At 33.5% G+C, this 19,523-nt stretch overlaps 2 protein-coding genes and 1 non-coding gene across 3 annotated transcripts; all 3 read right to left on the bottom strand.

Moving 5' to 3' along the window:
• Window positions 1-1,446: 1,446 nt before the first annotated feature.
• Window positions 1,447-6,525, bottom strand: LOC133299498 (MLO-like protein 6). Its single transcript, XM_061498962.1, has 15 exons — window positions 6,403-6,525; window positions 6,204-6,261; window positions 5,836-6,080; window positions 5,500-5,616; window positions 5,343-5,403; window positions 5,015-5,103; window positions 4,605-4,679; window positions 4,268-4,362; window positions 3,878-3,927; window positions 3,744-3,784; window positions 3,438-3,611; window positions 3,283-3,318; window positions 2,992-3,059; window positions 2,839-2,899; window positions 1,447-1,914 (listed from the first exon to the last, which is right to left on the bottom strand). Exons 1-15 carry the CDS (start codon window positions 6,523-6,525, stop codon window positions 1,447-1,449), a joined length of 1,761 nt encoding a protein of 586 aa, XP_061354946.1.
• Window positions 6,526-7,875: 1,350 nt separating this feature from the next.
• Window positions 7,876-7,947, bottom strand: TRNAP-AGG (transfer RNA proline (anticodon AGG)). The gene has a single exon. It is a non-coding gene; the product is annotated as a tRNA-Pro (tRNA).
• Window positions 7,948-10,856: 2,909 nt separating this feature from the next.
• Window positions 10,857-13,107, bottom strand: LOC133299505 (uncharacterized). Its single transcript, XM_061498974.1, has 3 exons — window positions 12,581-13,107; window positions 11,995-12,332; window positions 10,857-11,695 (listed from the first exon to the last, which is right to left on the bottom strand). Exons 1-3 carry the CDS (start codon window positions 13,105-13,107, stop codon window positions 10,857-10,859), a joined length of 1,704 nt encoding a protein of 567 aa, XP_061354958.1.
• Window positions 13,108-19,523: the final 6,416 nt, after the last annotated feature.

Genomic DNA, 19,523 nt, shown 5'->3' with positions numbered 1-19,523 from the left:
GAGATGGAAAAAAATCTATCACTAAATTCCCTCACTAAGCCCAAATGTATATCCTTAATATTATCACTATTTTTATATATTATGTTTTGTCTCTAAATCTATCCCTATTAGAGACGGAAAATAATCATCTCTATTAGAGACAGATTTAGAGACAGAGAAATAGTCCTCCCTATTAGAGACAGATTTAGAGATGAATTTGTGTCTATTAGAGAAGGATTGAATTTCTGTCTCTAAATCCGTCAATAATGGACACAGAAATATTTTCGTCCTTAATTCCCTCCTTATTTGCAAAGGATTGTTATTCCATCACAAAATTTGTTTCTATTAGAAATGGGTTTTTTTCCGTCTCTAAATTCCGTCTCTAATCCATGTTTTTTTAGTAGTGTCTATAAACAGTCAACTTTTAGCTTCAGGTTTACTTCTTAAGTGAAAGGTGTAGATGGTAAACTTGGTTAAGTACCATTATCGTTCCACATAGGTGTAAATAATAAAGACAAAGTAATGCTAAGTTGGTAAACTTTTCGTTAATATTATCGATGGACTTTCATTTACCGGTTTAAGTTTTAGGTTAAAAACTACTTATATGTTATATGAGAATAATATTTTTCTTACACACACAACAAATATATGGGTACACTATCATGGGATCTTCTTTTGGGTGAAAACCTACTCAGACGTGGATTGTGACATTGCACGTATTATTGAATAAAATAAATAAATGATGATAATAAAAGTTATATAAAAAATATGTTAGTAAAATAGTTATTAAATGCCAAGTGTTCAAGTATGTAAGTATGTGTGTAGATGAGAGGATGGATTGTCAAGCATGCAGTGACTCTGTGTGCGAACTGTCAAGCATACACGGACTGTGTGTGAAAACTGTCAAACATGCAGGGACTAGCGGCGAAGCAAATAAATGTGTTTTTTCTTGAAAGCAAAATAAATGTCACTCTCTACATATACATGCGAATAAAAATTCAATCATAGTTTGTTCTTTTTGTTTACAATGCTTATTAATGTACAAACTACATGTTTATAGAAATTCCGAGTTTCGTAAGCCAACATAATTTACATGAAACAAATAATAAATTGGAAGAGTGACTATTTTGTCACACTTGGTAAAAAATTTTATCACACGTCAACAGTAAATTTTGCAAAAATGCCAAGCTGTACCCTTAGCCGTCGTTGAAGAAGTCTGAAAATAATTACGAGTTAAGATAAGATAATACGAATTAGTTATATTATCAGACTTCTTCAACGACGGCTAAGGATGCAGCGTGGCATTTTGACAAAATTTACTGTTGACGTGGCAGTCTGGTAAATTTTTTTGCCAAGTGTGACAAAATGGTCACTCTTCCATAATAAATCATCATCAACAACACCTTTATCCCGTTATTGCTTCCTCCCAGATGATGGTAATTGGTACCGCAATCATCATCACCCTTGTCATTTTATATTATTTGTAGCCATTCCATCAAATGAAAATTCCTTGCTGTGCTCAATATCAATCTCATGTTGGGTCAGATCTGAACGGACAAGAATAGAGCTGGGCTCACTGACCTCTTGTATTTGATCATGGGCAACCTGGCCCATTTCCATTTCATGCTGATGAATTGAACTAGAACAAGCAGCATTGACTTCGGCTTTGTGGTGGAGCGAGTTGGAGGGTGAAGGGGAATCGGTCTCGTAGGAGTTGGATCTTATAGGAGATGTGGGGTTGATGTCCATTGGGCCATAGTGGAGTAAGTGAGCCGGGGATATGGATTGGGCCGGAGTTGTAGGCCTACTTGACATCGGAGTTCCAGATCCCGATCCACGGCTCCGTTTTACGTGCTTCTTTGCGGTGCAATGCCAATTCCTTATAGCCAAGGCTACTCTCTCGTCGAATATTGTTGGCTTCATCGTTGAACCCATCTGTTCTCACCCACAATCAATCAATTTTCATTCATTCTTAAATTGTTTTCGCCAAGCTCTAATTTTTTTTTAAAGAAAAATTAATATTAAATGACATGATTTTTTTTCTATTAATAATTATTAGATTGGATTTATTAGGTATCTTACAAACTTGTTGAACATAAAAAAGCGAGTCAATATGTTAACAAGGTAAGGTAGGGGTGTTCATCAACTGATTCACACTGTGGTGACCGAACCGAAAAATCGATAATCGAATAAACCGAAAATCAAAAAATTGAAAATCGAAAATTTTAATTGGATTGGATCGGTTTTCGGATTGGTAGATGAAAATTGATCCAATCCAATATATTAATTTCTCTATGCCTAAATAGGTCTTCCTCCGATCATAGACCAAAAATTTCTAAACTCAAGAAAAAATCTAGTCACATCTCATCAACATAATTTTATCTATATAGAGCTTCATATCTCATTATCCAAAAAAAAAAAAATTATATTATCGTTTATTGATGCTTTTGTATTTTAAAAAAATAAAATTAAAAAGTCAATATATACAAAAGATGTTATTTGCACAATAATCATAAAACAAAATTTAGGATTTTAAAAAAACTGAAAACCGATCCAATCCAAACCGAAAAAAATTGGATCGGATCGGATTTGAAAAAAAAATTCAAACTGAAGGGATTGGATTAGATGATTTTTCTTTTCAAAACTGATCCAATCCAGACCGCGAACACCTCTATTAACGGGTGAAAAGAAATTAAGGACATGCGGGATTCAAATTAATCTTCTTCTTTTTTTTAAAGGAACATGAACTATCAGGGGAAGTGTTGGTTTTATCTATATGTAATATATGATATGCGATGATTTTGATAAATGAAGAGGAAAAATGAAATAAAGTTGTTTATGAAATTAATATTTAATTACCTGTGTAACGAGAGCATAAAGAGGAAGAGTTACGTAGCTGCAAAGGATTTGAACGAAGACCCTGGAAAATCATATATGTTAATTGGACGCAGTAAACTTTACAAAATTGGATAAATTGTGGTACCACTTAAAAGGGAAAGGAATGAGACTCACCCCATGAAGACTCTGATCACCACATCCTCCGTACGCGAAAGGAAACAGGATTTCATCCCAAATTGAAGCTGAAAAAAAATATATTCAAACATTTAAGGTAATGGTGTATAAAACAAGATAGCATTACTCACCAAAGGAAAAATAAAAAATAAAAAAACGAATAGAAATTTAGTACTAGCATAATAACAATTGCATAAGTCTCGATCATATTTTTATGTATTTTCATGCGGGTGATTTCATTTTAATTGATGAGAGTAGTAGCTTAATTGAATTTTATTTTTGACGACTCACCGCAGTCCATGAAAAGAAAGCAAGCTGGAAAGCATTCTGTTAAGAAAAGAAACAGATGGTATTGGTAAATGGTACGAGAGGAATTGTGAATTTTGTTTGTGATAAAAACAAGTACATTGATGTTATTGCTTTGGGAAAGTAGTATACACATATACCTGAAACAGCACAAAATTAATGAGGTAGAGAATAAGTCTAGGATTGTTAAACCAGAAGAGGTCATCCCCGGGCTGCACCACTGGCACGCCCTTTACGACCTCTCCTTCTTGTTGAATTCTAAGACCCATCTTGGTTATGATCACTTGCAACTTGGTTCCAATTAGTAAGACGATCTGCATTTTTGTGGACATTAATTATACAAAATATCATTAACAATCCCTATCTGGATTCTGGACCCATAGTAGAATAAAATAGTTCACTATATATATGATAATTAATTAAGCTAAGGTATTGCATGTGCTCACAATCAAAGGAACAAATGGCAGCCACAGATAAGAGTACCAGCCTGTGCATACATGAATGATAAAGCTAAGTGTATATACAGACAATAATCAGTAAAAAGATTCGGCCTAGTGAGTTCTAAGATGTATTTGCTTACCATTAGTTTTAAACAGGAGAAACAAAACTGTGATGAACCAGATTGGAGGACTGAAAAATTATAGAGAGTAACAGTTAATTATAAAATAAACTTGCAAATCAAATTATGACATTTGTTATTTGGGTTTAATAATTCTCATTCAACACGAGAATTAAAATTTTTCTACGCATCCTTTAATTTTTGTACTGACATGGGTCTTACATATAATTTTTTTAACATATGGATCTCACGTACTTTTTATCTCTAAAACATAAGATTTCAATAACATGACAATTATAAAACAATTTTCTAAAAGTAGCCTGTACACTTTTGCTAATTGTGACAGTAAAAATCCAGAAAGAGAAAAAAAAAAAAAAAAAAAAAGGACATAGAGGGCATAACGGACAAAACCTGATTTCTACAACGACTTTGAAGTCCTCTTCCAAAGACCTCTTGATATATTTCCTAAAGTCGAATTTCTGGTGACCTTGAGGCGCCAAATGTGCCTAAATCAATTAACGTTAATTCCATTAAATGTTCAATGCATGTAAAACACAAAATTGGAAAATGTAATAATCAGCTAATTTGGGCAATGTTGATTTTGTAGGTGAGATCATTTACAAAAAAGAACAACTAAGTTAGAATCTAAATCATTTTGTTCTAGAAATAAAGAGTAATATACCAAACAAGTATCAATGATTAGCTAAAGAAATGGTAGGTAAAATTGGTAAGAATGTAATGTTATTACCGTAATAAATCCATGCCTCAAGGTCAAGTAATCCACTTTGGGAACTGACCGTACAAATTGCCTGAAGAAACAAACCTGCAGATTACAATCAGGTAAAGGAGAGAAAATAGTCAAGTAAATATAATAAGAGGCCAAGTAAAAACCGTTGAATACGCTATCAAAGAAACTGTTGAATACATCGACAAATTCTTATTTTTCTTTCTGGAAATATAAAAAAGAAATACAGAAATTAGAAAATTTTGCTAGCTATAGAGCTTCATAGGTGTATATTCCTCTCTTTTTTGTGGTATTTAAAAAAAAATATATACTATACTGTAGTCCATTAAAATCGATTTTTAAATGAATACACTCACTCAAGGAAACAAAAAAAAAAAAAAAAAACAAAGACCATAGAAATGGGTTTGGCTTACAATCCAAATGAGGACAGGATTTTGGGTCCAGAAACTCAAGTGTCTTCTCCCAAACGACGTCTCCCTAGCAAATCTGAACCGTTCAGGATCTGTGATAAACACACAATGCACCTATAAATGTTAGTTCCCTAGCATTATATATATAAATATTATAGGGAAAGATCCGTTTACAATTTTTTTTTATAAATTACCGGTCATACACTATTGATTGAAATATGACCAGTCAGACATAGTGTAATTTATAAGAGTTTGTAAATAAAAAATTTGTAAATATAATTTTTCCCGTAAACTATATTTATATACATATGTATATATGCAGACGACTAACCCTGTGAAAATTGGTAATGAGATGTCTTGGTTTCCTCTTCCCATCGTTTCCACCTTCTCATCTATTGAATTACAATTCAACGAGACAAGTAATTCGAAGATGTATCCAAAGAGGTATAAAATTTGCTAAAAGAATATATATTGGAATGTGTTTTTACCTTAGCTGTACCCAGAGCCAGAGTGAGTACGCAGTATAGTACATGAAAAACAGCCAGAACGAAGATAAATATATGGATTTGATGAATAGCCTCTGATGACACAAACGGGACTTTACCCTACACATTTATATAATAACCAATCTGAATTAGGCTTTCTACTTATAAACTAAAAGATAAAATATGTTTAAATTAAATGAAAGGATATGCAGAATTAAATTAATAAAGGAATTAGAATCTTTAAAAACAAAATTAAAAAAAAATGATATTTTATAAATGAAAAACAAAAAATCTTAAATCATTCTGAAATAAAATTTAAGACAAGAGAGTTCAACCCACCTGGGCTGCACACATGTCACTTCCTCCCGCCACCAAAATACGCCGGGAATTTTCGCTGTCGGAACCAATGAACGACGATAGTAATCTCCGGCCAATGGTTCTATGCTCTGGCGTATGGTCTTCATGCTCTTTTTTGATTCTGCAGGGATGCCATGTCCCTGCAACCTTTTCTGATATACATATCCTTGATATTGGACCTTGTCCTACCGTTAGGAGCAAAGATATGAACCCCAATAACATAAGCTCTGCCCCAAACCAAACCAAATCAAAAATCAATATCTAACTATAAAGTTTTCATTCTCAATTCAAAGCAAAATAACTTAAACTTAATTTCATTAATTAGAGGTTTAGATGGTTCAAACTCACACCTGATTTGATTTTTTCAAGTGACTCGTATAGAGCTTTTTTGTGCTTCTTCTTCAACCACTGCTCTCATGCACATGGTGCAATAATTAGTGACAAATATTAAATAGTGACACATGTACATAAATGTATATACATTTGCATGCATATATATATATATATATATATATATATATATATATATATATATATACACACACATACCTTTCCTATGAGATGGAAGATGTGCTCGATGATGATAGATATCAAGAGCAAAACAAAGCAAACAACGGCCACGGCCCAAGTAGGTGTTTCCTCTAGGTTTCTTCCTTCGCCTCCACCTGCCATGGTTTCTTGCTTCTTAAGTTACAAGTTGAAGCTCTCTAATATAGAACGGAGAAATTTGAGTGAGAGACACTGTGGTGGAGCTTTTGTGGAGCATAAACTATATAAATATTATAATACTAGGGACTGGGGTGATGTTAAGACAAAGAAGGGTATTTCATTGTTTATTATACTTACATATAATAATGTTGAAAATACTTTACTTGTTCCTATCGATATTGGCTTAGTAGGAGCATATAATTATATAAAATATTCCGAAAGGGTTATCCGGTTATATAATAATAGTTGCAACTTAGTTGACTGATCTTTTACTCGTTTCCTATAGATTCCATGGCTCAACATTTATGAGGTTTAATTGGACCATGATTTGGTGAGATACTTCAATTCCATTGTTTAATTGCCTAATTAAATATTTGCAAATGCTTAAAAGTACCAAAGGAGTTTTCGTGAAACACACCATCATAAAACATTTTTTTTCTTGATTGTGTCCTAGTTATAAAATACTTGTTCTCGATCCCACTCAATTTATCTTAATTAGACCCAATGGGTGCAGCTCAGTGGGTTCCTTGGCGCTGAGTTAGTGGGGTTGGACATGTGTTCGATCTTCGCTGAATGCATTCTTGGGGAGGGGGCTGAACCTTTAGCCATCACTGACCCACGCACTCCGAATTAGTCTCATAGCCGGCTCAAAGAGTCGAAGCTTGTGGAGATACCGGAGGGAGCCAACTCGCCTCAAAGAGGTAATTAGGGTTGGGTAACTCCAAAAAAAAAAAAAAAATTATCTTAATTAGTTAATTATGATTTATAATGCTTTCATAAAATGTTATATATTTGTAGTAAATAATATTGCTCTTAAATATTATACTTGATAAGTATTCTATTTTGAGATATTGCTAGAATATTATTTTGCCTTGTCACGAGATGAAACGAGTACTTTTAACAAATCTTAATTATATTATATTTTATATATGAATATTTTATTTTCCTTATGCATATCTTATACATGTATAATAAATATTGAAAATATTTTTTTATTTTTTAAATATATTTATTAGTAAATATTGCTTATTTTATAAATATAGGAATCAAGCAGACTTGGAATTACTTATCAATCGTTAAAAATAACCGCAACTCCAATATGATTAAAAGCAAACAGGGGTGAACAAGGCCCATAAGAGCTTCTCATAAGATGATTGATGCATAGTACATTATCAATGAGCCCATACATGATGGCCTTGTCTTTCTTTCTTTCTTTTTTGGGTACAATATGACTTTGTATTTTTTTAATCACATGACTTTTTAAGGTTAGAGTTTAACATAGAAAAACGAGTAAAAGAAAAACAGAAAGCCTTGGGGGCATTCCGAGAATTGAACTCGGGACCTCTCGCACCCTAAGCGAGAATCATACCACTAGACCAAATGCCCTGTCATGATTACAAGATTAATTACTCTTTATAAATCTAAATTATTATTAAAAGTATTAAATATAAAATAACCTCGCTAAGCGCACGGGTAATTAATAATAAAATATGCACATCCAAAATATTTGGTACCTTACACTGGCCTTCCAATCAATTTCTCTATTAATCATTGGGAAGAAAAGTTCAGGGTTTGGCGCCAAGTTCTTCATGGATACTGATACCACACTGTAACGGCACAATGCACCAATTGCATTAAATTGATTTTTTATTTTATTATTTAATTGATCTAAGAATTTCTACATATTGCAACTTAAAAATTTCACTGTAATTTCCAAAAAAAAAAAAAAAAAAACACTGTATATTGGAAATGGCCCATTGAATTTGGCATTCATGCAGTTTGAAGTTATGTACAAGTTATATTGGCCCAAAGTACACTAAAGACATCGACCCACTTTGTAGCCAACGACACGTTTAACTTGAAAATCGAAAATTATATCCATTTAAAAAAAATCAAAAAAAAATAAAAATGCATAAAAATCATTAATACAATATAAAAGAAAGTTATAAAAATTGAAGTTGTATTTCTAATTCATCTAAGCTGTGATTTATTGAAATCCAAAGAATCAGTGAATAGAAGTATTGTATTTCTCAATCTATCTAAAGAATACAGAGGACTATTCTATTTATATCTAGACTAATCTGCTAACTAATCAGAAACTAACTCTAAATAAGTTACAAGTCAGTTATGGATAAATAATCAGCTGCTGCACACACATCTGCAGACTTGATATGCCCGAAGGGTTCCAACACCCCCCTCAAGTTGGATAGTGAATGTCTCGAAGACCCAATCTACTGACTAAATGTTTAAAAAGTCCAAGTCCTAATGCCTTGGTGAAGCTATATGCCAGTTGAACCGAAGAAGCAATAGGCAGAAGATGAATAAGCCTTTGATTAATCTTTTCCCGAATCAAGTGACAGTCTATCTCTATATGCTTTGTTCTCTCATGGAAGCTATGATTACGAGCTAGGTAAATTGCTGAGCGATTATCACAATAGATGGGAATAGCTTGTGTCAAATCAATCTGTAAATCAGCAAGGATATACCGAATCCATTGCATTTCACAAGCAAGGGCTGCTAGTGCTCTATATTCAGCTTCTGAAGAGGACCGTGACATTGTTGTCTGCTTCTTTGATCTCCAACCAACTAAGGATGAACCAAGAAAAACACAATATCCAGTGATGGATCTATGTGTATCTGGACAAGTTGCCCAATCAGAATCAGCAAAACCACATGGCTTCAAGTCATTTTTAGCAGAGAAAAATATACCAGTCCCTGGAGCTCCTTTCAAATACTTTAGCACCCGTACTGCAGCCTTCATATGGACATCTGTAGGACAACTCATGTGTTAACTAAGTTGTTGAACCATATAGCAAATATCTGGTCTTGTAGTTGTCAAGTATAAAAGTCTTCCTACAAGTCTCCTATAGCTTCTTGCATCTTCACACAGCTCTCCTTTACCTTGTTAAAGCTTCGTTCCTGGTTCCATGGGTGTTGAATATGACTTCCCACCTAAGACACCACCATCATTGATCAATTCAAGAGCATACTCATATTGATTAACAAACAAACCTTCCTTAGTTCTCAAGATCTCTAATCCGAGAAAATAATGCAAGGACCCAAGGTCTTTAATCTTGAATTCTGCATCTAAAAATCCCTTTACTTTCTTAATCTCTTCCATATCATTTACAGCTAAAACCATATCATCTACATAAATGAGCAATGCAGTGAAAGAGTTTGAGCTGGACTTTATGAGTAATGAGTGATCAGCCTCAGATTGTTTATATCCAATGGAAAGTAAAGCTGAAGTAAGTCTTGAATACCATTGTCTACTTTCCTGCTTCAACCCGTATAAGGACCTTTGCAACTTGCAAACTTGATTATCCTTCTCAGCTTTCATTCCTGGTGGCAACATCATATACACTTCTTCATCTAATTCACCATGAAGAAATGCATTGTAGACATCAAGTTGTTCTAGATGCCACCCCCTCGCAGTGGAAACACTGAGAAGAATTCGAATGGCTGTGACTTTAGCAACCAGAGAGAAAGTATCAAGGAAATCAACACCCCCAAGCTGGGTGTATCCTTTGGCCACAAGCCTGCCTTTGTGTCTTTCTATAGAACCATTTGCTCGGTACTTGACTTTGAAGACCCATTTACAACCTATGGGATGTTTGTGTGGGGGAAGGTCAGTGACAATCAAAGTATTATTTTGGTTTAAAGCAAGAAGCTCAGCTTTCATAGCATCCCTCCAACAAGAGTGTTCAACAGCATCTTCATAAGACTTTAGCTCAACATTGGCACTTAATGCACAACATAAGATGTTATGAGATTGAGGGCAGGTATCAGAAGAAAGCACAGATGATATGGGATATGGTGCTGTTGTAGAGGTAGAAGTAGAGGAAAAATTGCAATGAAAATCTTGAAGATAGGATGGCTGTCTTTTGGAACGACTGGACTTGCGTAGAGGCTCAATGCGAGTAGTTTCAGCATTAATAGGATTAGTAGTAATGGGTTCTGAAACAATAGGCTCAGTAAGAATAACATCAGTGCTAGTGGGTACAGGGTCAGATAAAGGGGTAGTTGTTGGTGTGGTGGGGTCCAAGGTAGGGCATGGGAGGTGGGTCAAGATCTTGGGAATTGGTAGAAATAAGGTCTTGGGAATTGGCATAAGGTAAAGTTAAGGGACTATCATTGTTGGAGGTCAAGTTGTGTAAGAGAAAGATCTATTCATGGAAAACAACATTGCGTGAAATCAGTATTTGATGGGATTGAAGGTCTAAATGCACATATCCTTTTGTACCTTCTCTAAAGCCAAGAAAAAGGCACTTTCGAGCACGGGGAGCAAACTTTGTTCAATGTGAAGACAATGTGCTTGCAAAACAAAAACAACCAAAAACCTTGAGATGTATTAAGGAGGGAGGACAGCCAAACAAGGCTTCATATGGAGTTCTATTATTCAGAACAGTAGTGGTAACTCTGTTGATCAAATGCACAACATGCAATATGCAGAATGACCAATACTTGAGAGATATCTTCGCTTGAAAAAGAAGGCTCATTGCCACATTGAGGATGTGTTGGTGTTTTCTTTCAACTACATCATTTTGCTGTGGACTTTCAACACATGTTCTATGATGAATAATTCCCATTTTATCATAAAAATCTGGCATCAAGAAGTCCATCCCATTATCACTGCGAATTACTTTAACAGAAGCATTGAACTGATTTTTGACAAGCATGAAAAAATTGCGCAAATGATTTCTGGTATCTCCTTTATTTGTCATCAAAATCACCCATGTGAACCTTGAGAAATCATCTACTATTGTTAAGAAATATCTATCACCATTTACATAGGGCACAGAAAATGAACCCCAAATATCTGCATGTACAAGTTCAAAAACTTTGGAAGAGTTGCTAGTACTGGAACCATAGGGAAGCTTTCTTTGTTTGGCTAAATGACATACGTCACAAACAGTCCCATTCTTATTGCAAGACACAAAGGGAAATTTACTACACATATTCTGCATAACAGTATCAGATATATATCCTAAACGATAATGCCATAGCATAGAGGTATCAACAAATGCACTATTACTTTGCCTAGTAAAGTCTACTTCTGACTTCATGAGGGCTTCTTCTGTTGAGTTCAAGACAAACAGTCCATTGTAAAGTTTAGCAGAACCAATCACTTGTCCTGAATGGATCTATTTGATGCAGCAAAGAGAATCACGAAAAATGAGTTCACATTGAATAGAATGTAACAATTTAGTAACTGATATCAGATTCACACAAAATTCTGGAACATAGAATACTTCAGACAACTGTAAAAGTGGAGACAAACGAACTATGCCAGAGTAGTGTGCTGTAACCTTATGTCCATTTGGAAGGGTAATGTCAATTGGCTTGATTTTATTTAGGGAAAGAAGAAACGACCAATGGAGCATATATGATCTGTTGCTCCTGTGTCAAGTATCCAGTGAGAAAGAGGCTTACCAGAGAATTGGTCTGAGTTGACATTGAGAGTCATGTTTTGTGGTTGGGCCATTTGAACAAAATTTGCATGATGGTTAGTTGTGGAGGGAGCAACATTCTGTTCCATCTTCGTTTGCTGCCAAAATTCAAGAAAATTCTTATAGTCTTGCTGTGACACAAGCACCTTATCATCATTCTTGTGTTCTTCAGTATTCACGATCAGATCAGAAACAGTAGCATTAGCTGAACTTGGCCTTGGTCTGTTCCTGAATCCAGGTGGATATCCATGCTTGGCGTAGCATGTATCTACAGTATGATTCGTTCTCCCACAATGTGTACAGAGTCTGGTACCACGTCCTCTACCAGCATTATTCTTGTTTTTTGTTGAACACTGAACGATTCATTTGTTGGTTTGCAATGAACGCCTTTGCATATGCTGAAGCTTCAAAATGAAATTCAAAATTCATTTGCCTCTCTTATTGTGCAACAAGTGAGAAGACTTTGTTCATCCCAGGCAACAGATCCATAAGCATAATCTGTGAGTGTACATGAGTGAATTGATCACTCAAACCTCTCAAAAACCGAATTACTTGATCATGTTCCCTACCTTCCTTTATCTTGCTTGATGCACCACAAAGTGCAATTCAGTAATGGTTGGAGGTTTTCCAACTCATCCCACAGTGATTTCAAGTGAGTGTAGAAGTCACTCACAGAACGCTCTCCTTGTTGAAGGCGTTGAATGTCCTCTTGTAAATCTGCGACTCTGAAGACATCCGATTGTGAGAATCGCTCAAACAAATTCTTCCACACTTCAAAAGCTCGCTCCATCCATAGTATGGATTTTGCGATGGATTCATCAATAAAACGATGCAACCATGATAGTACCATGATATTGCATCTCTCCCAAGCCTTGAACAAGGGATCAGTTTCTGCAGGGACCGTGTAAGTTCCATCAACAAAACATAATTTGTTCTTAGACAATAAGGCCATCTTCATAGCACGCACCCAGCCATGGTAGTTACGTCCATTCAATACTGGAGTAACAAGAACCAACGACGGACTTTCGCTTGGATGCAAATACAGAGGATTCGATGGATTTGACAAATGGTCTGAAAGAGAACTCTGACTCGCCATTGAAACCTTGAATCAAGGTAAAGAATAGTAGCACTTGAAACAGAGAATTTCGAAGAAAGAAGATGAAAAGCGAGATATCAGAGCTCTGATACCATATTGAAATCCAAAGAATCAGTGATTAGAAGCATTGTATTTCTCAATCTATCTAAAGAATACAGAGGACTATTCTATTTATATCTAGACTAATCAGCTAACTAATCTAACTAATCAGAAACTAACTCTAAATAAGTTACAAGTCAGTTATGGATAAATAATCAGCTGCTGCACACACATCTGCAGACTTGATATACATGAAGGGTTCCAACATGATTACTGCTTCTTCTTTTTTCTTTTTAGTTATAAGAGAGGGAAGTTGTGAACCAATTATGTTAACTTGATAAGTATATAATTTGCTAGTCTGGTTGAGTACGTGAAAGTTTAAACCCTTATTCACATCTTATGTTTAAGTTATCTCAGTATATATACTTGACCCTAGAAAATTGAGATTTCCTTCACCATTCCAATTTTATCAATTATATTCTTATATATTAAAGGGTTCATTTTTTCTGTAATTAATGTAAATAGTTATTTGCTTTGAGCCCGAAACGACGTAGTTTTGGGGCGGAAATCAAGGTATTTTTGTAATTTTAATTTATTTCAGGGTTATAATAGTCTTTCTAATTATAATTTTTTAATATTTCAACACCAAAACGACGTTGTTTTGAGAGTAAATACACTACAAATAACTTATCTGCAATAGCTGCAGAAACATTTTTCTGTATATTAAATTAAAATATAATATCTTAAAAGTGATTTAGTTTTTAGTTTATTCTCTCTTGATAAGTGATTTATGTCATTCTTATTTTTTTATTTTTATTTTGAATTTTAATTTATAATTCTTTTGAACTAATTATACATATATATATTTTTATCATTTTTAAATATTTAATTTTAAATTATGTTTAAATTAATTATATATATTTTATAAATTTAATTTTTTTCCTAAACTTTTTCTTTAAAAATATATATTAATTTAATAATATTCCTAAATTGCATAAAATGATTGCTAATCAGTCATGTTGCACAAGTAAATAAGTATGCCAAAAATTTATTATATAAATTTATTGCTTCTTATGCCATACTACAAGGACTAAGGACGACTAGGAAATGTTAAAAATACACATTGCCTTATTTGGTTGATCTTATCTTATTGGAAAACCTCTATATTCTTGGTGAACTTAGGAAACAAAAACATCCATCCATGGCCGTATAGTTGAAGATTATGACCCAATAGTGGACCGTGATTAACATTTGTCAGTTGCCATTAGATTTACATGTTCTAATGGGCAAAAGCACAGTAATAAGAAGCTTTGGTAAAAGATTATCCTTGTCAAAGCACTTTTGAGATGATTTATCATACTAATGTAGTCAAAGTTGTATGGTTCAGTGACGGGATCAGTCCCGTATGGATGGATGACGGGACCAATGGCCACGTAAAATCTGCAAGTCAGTCTCGTGAAATTTGTTGACGCCACTCAATGCCGTTGGAGGGGATGACGATACTAATCCCGTCAAAATGTATGAGGGCACTCTCTAATTTATGTTTTTTCCTCTGTCTATCTTTGATGTTCTAAAGCCTAAACCTTGACGTGGAAGAGAAACTGAAGCAATTCCATACAGAATCAGAGGGCATGGTCCACGTGGCATGTTAAGGGCAAAGTGAAGCGGCTCACTTTTGTTCAGCGACAAGCACAGTTTATTCATATTTTAATTTTCGTAAAAAATATTTTGCACCTAATAGCAATATTCATCCTTGAATAAAAAATTTCTAGTAATTGTTGTTTGGCATATACAATTTAATTTTATAACACTATAATTATGTTAATAATGAGTAATAAATATGTAAAAAATTATTAACAATAATTATATTTTTTGTAGCATGTATGATCATGAACTTATGTATATAGACTAACGTATGTTTTGAGATGTCGATGTATATATGTTGTATATGAGTTATATTCAGGACATGTATAAAAATAGGGAATGGATCCTCTCATGTGAAAAAGTGATCATGTGGTCATGTTATTTGATCACAATCACTCATTGATGATGAGATAAGAATGAGAAAAATATACAATTTTCAAATAAGTGGTTGTGATCAAACAACATGACCACATGATCACTTTTCTACATAAGAGGATTCATTCCCATAAAAATATATGTTGGTTATGAAGCCAACTGTTTGAATCCATAGATGGATTCTAAGTCTATTGATTGGACTATCTGGTATTCTGTTGGATTGGACTTTTCTAAGTTTCAAGTACTCTTTATATGGTGGGAATTATTTCCTGAGTTATCCAGTTTTTAGTTGTTATTCTGTCCGCAAGATTATATTCAAAATAATACAAGTTATCATATATAGAGAGTCATTAACCGTTAATTACAGCTACAGGATTAACAAATAAGAGTTCCGTACAAGTATGAGACTGTACAATTTAAGATAATACGAAAAACAACTTATGAATATCAATACATAAGAAAAGAAAAAAGTTAAGTCACATAATTACATAGAGTAATAGGGATACTTTTAGGGATATGTTATTTTACCTATCATTTTTTTTTTTTGCCTATCTTTGCCTACCACTTTAAAACACCTTTAGATCATAATCTTAACTAAATTTATCTTTCTCTCTCTTCTTGAGATTCTGATCTAACAGTGTTGGAGGGTGGTAGGCAAAGATAGACAGAAAAAATAGTAGGTAGAATAATCAATCCCTACTTTTAGATATATAGTTTCCGCAAGTTAATTTATTATCTTGCGCTTAATACTATATTGCATGTTAACTTACCGATTGCAAACGAGGCGTTACAACTAATATATACATAAGGTATACCGGGTTTGATTTGAGAAAAATTTCCGCAACATTTAAGTCCAATGGACTTTTATGTGAAGAGATATATTAGAAAAGTCTAATATAAATATCATTCTTGAATTTAAACTTTTGGATTGAATTAATTTTTTACAAAAATATCACTATATTTTGGTCTAATTTAGATTTCCCTGAGTTTATTTACACTTTTTCTCAAAATGTGAGTTATTATGTTCAATCATTGTCAGTAAATTACCAATCTAGATTTCATCCAATTCACTCAGCTCAATCAATATAAGGATTTAGGAGTCTTTTAACTCATCAAGCTGAAAAGAACCAGATGAGTAGGTCCGCTTTGATTAAGATAACCTTATCACGATTTAGTGGTAATGAAAGCTCTTGAAACATATCCTAAACCCCAATCCAATGAAATCTTTCATCTATAACTATGCGTGCTTAAAATTAATAATATATCGAAAAGAGAAATAATGACCAGAGGCACCTCTTTTTTTCTTGATGTTTAGTCCAAGCTCAACTTTGATAAAAGCACCTGTTTATGGCTGTGATGCCCCAATTGAAGATCAGTAATCATGGGGATACCCTTTGTCCTCTGTGATGGACCCACCGGCTTTTTGTTTTTTCAAACTAAGCAAAGCATGGGGCACCTTTACCAGGAATACAGTTCTTGTTACACACTAGTATCCACCAATCCTTGCCTAGGCCAGGGTTTATACGAAATATGGGACTAATTACATAATTAGCCATCCAATTATGTTACTTTAAGTTTTTAAATATAACTTGGGTATTCTCAGGCTGAAAATTGAAAATTAATCCTCTCAAGATGTAGAGATTATTGAAATAGATTTTGCATCTATCAACAAATTTTTTTTCATATACACGATCAGGAATCAAATTTCTATTATTATGTGTAAGAGACCCAACTATCTACCAACTGTACTGAATTTATTGATTGTTACTTTAAGTTTTACTTAAAAGAAGTTAGAGTTAATAAGAGCTACAGAAATTCCATATCATGTTAATAAAGTATTATAGTACTATTAGTATGATGCGGGTCATCTAAGCTATTCTCTTCGCTTCAGGTTTAGATTTGAAATTTTAACAATTCAAACTAGAGTTTAGATTTTCAAAAACTATTTATTTCTTTAAATTTATATCTCAGCAAGTAGATATAATTATGAAAATTCTTAGACGAAACATGCACCCACCAACGATACTGGAAATGAGACATGGACATATGATGAAGGGTACGATGAATGCGGGCGATTAATAAGATAAACACGAAACAGGGGAAAGCTGCTTATTGCTAGACAAAGACAAAATCAATCCACCAGACAAAGACACATTGATTAAAGTATATATATATATATAGAGAGAGAGAGAGAGAAAATAATGCTTGAATGGTTTATTTGGTATGCAAAAGGAAGAGAGGGAGAAAAGATTAATCTCGTAATGAGTGTACCCTACATGTTTTCATCCATCTTAATGTTATTATGTTTTTTCTTTCTTTTCTTTTTTTGGGTGAATGATATCAAATAAGGTGAATTATAACTTTCACTTTTTTTTTCTATTATCTTTTCTTCTTCTTTTTTATTATGTTGAGATATATAGTCTCACATTGGTTATATGAGCAACTAATGTGGAGTTTATAAGACCTTGGACACTCTCACCCTTTGAGCTAGCTTTTGGGGTGGTGTATCCCAAGGTTCTTTACATGGTATCAGAGCCTCGCCGCCCCCCACTTTCTCTTGTGGCATTTCTTAGCACAGGTAGGTTGGGCCTGTTGCATTGTCCACTCTTCAAGCCCAATAGGCTCTTGTGTGAGGGGGCGTGTTGAGATATATAGTCCCACATTGGTTATATGAGCAACTAATGTGGAGTTTATAAGACCTTGGACACTCTCACCCTTTGAGCTAGCTTTTGGGGTGGTGTATCCCAAGATTCTTTACATATTATGTATATGAAAATGGATCATTTCACGTAAAAATTTTAAAAATTCTGATCACGTAAAATTTTTATATCTATTTCTTTTTATTAATAATAATTGGATCACATTTATTTAATACAAATAAAAAGAAAAATATATACAAAAATTTCACGTAGTCAAATCATAAAAAAATTTAATATGAGAAAATCCATTCAATGTATACCAAACAAATCCTCAAGAAAAGTTACAAGCATAGCATAAGTCTCGATGGTGGGTAGTTTTTTTTTTTTTTTGAATACAGGGTGGTCTTCTTTTAAACTCATAGATATTGATGGTGATTACTACTAATTAGTAATTAGTGTTCATCCAATCCTACATAAGCCTTTCGAGTTTCACCTTGCACTGTTGTTTTTGGAACATAACTCACTCTCTCACATTCACTCTAACTGTGTTCACGTTTGCAATGAATTGATACTTGTGTCGTGGCTTTAATAAAGTCATTAACACATGTCAATGTCTGTGCAATTGTTACCTAGCTTTCTACTCAGAAAAAAAGTTCAGAGAAAACCACGGGGGGAAAAATAAGAGCATTTTACTGCCGGGCGGCCACGTGTGCTCCCAAATGGTGTGGAAGAAACATCCTTAATTTTCGAGAAAAATAAAAGCGAACAAATCCAAATCATGGATCAACTTTGAAATTATAGTTGTTTTATGGTATGCAGCGCGTCAAATTATGCATCATTCAGTGCTTAATTTTTTCCCCATGAATGATGCAATTCAGCATTTTTTTTAATTGTGCACGAATTGATTATTAAGCTTTTGTTAGAAAATTAAAAAATAAATTATAAGCACAAAATTTGATATGTTAAAGACTTGGTGTTTCTTATATTATTGGAGATAAAATTATTTCATATACATACATAAAAGTATATGGAGCCTATTTGGACCCATATGAAGATAAGAGAAAAAAAGAAGTATGTGCTCCACACATTTTTATAAATGTATAAAAGACAATTTTATATCTTATAACATAATAAACAATAAAACCTATGCTAAATGTTTTTTTTTTTTTTTGAAATATTTCAATCGGTTCATCGCTTCGCGACTAATCCGATTTGGGGCTGATCCAAAATTAAGGCTTTAAACCCCTCCCAAAAGTGGTACTGGAGAGGATCGAACACATGCTCTCACCCCACCTGCTCAGCTCCCATGCAATTTACAACCAACCTATTCACTGTTAATTTTCATCAATCTAATCCTACCTCTACAATTATACAAATCAAGAACTTACAAAATTGGAAGTAAAAAATATAAAGAAATGCAATTAAAAACTAAAATGTTGAATGCAGTTTAATATATATATATATATATATATATATATATGGAATTATTAGTAATAGGAAAGTAAAATTTTCTCTTGCATTAACATCGAAAATAGTAAGTTTTTGGGGGTTTTTTTTTTTTAAAAAAAAGGACCCACAGAACTTTATGTATCCAGAAAGACAGTCACGAACTTCTATTGCATAAAAAAATAAAAGTTATATATATAGGTTTCGATTTTCTTATACGGTAGGAGAAAATTTTCTTATGTTATAGACACATTTTATGTGGAGTTCACATCT

This window comes from Gastrolobium bilobum, unplaced genomic scaffold, assembly GCF_033153095.1.
Source record: "Gastrolobium bilobum isolate Gb01-03AN ecotype WA unplaced genomic scaffold, APGP_CSIRO_Gbil_v1 utg12016, whole genome shotgun sequence".
In the NCBI taxonomy this organism is placed as follows: Eukaryota; Viridiplantae; Streptophyta; class Magnoliopsida; order Fabales; family Fabaceae; genus Gastrolobium; species Gastrolobium bilobum.
The sequence above is the reverse complement of the archived record's forward strand: the minus strand, read 5'-3'. Positions and strand labels throughout refer to the sequence as shown.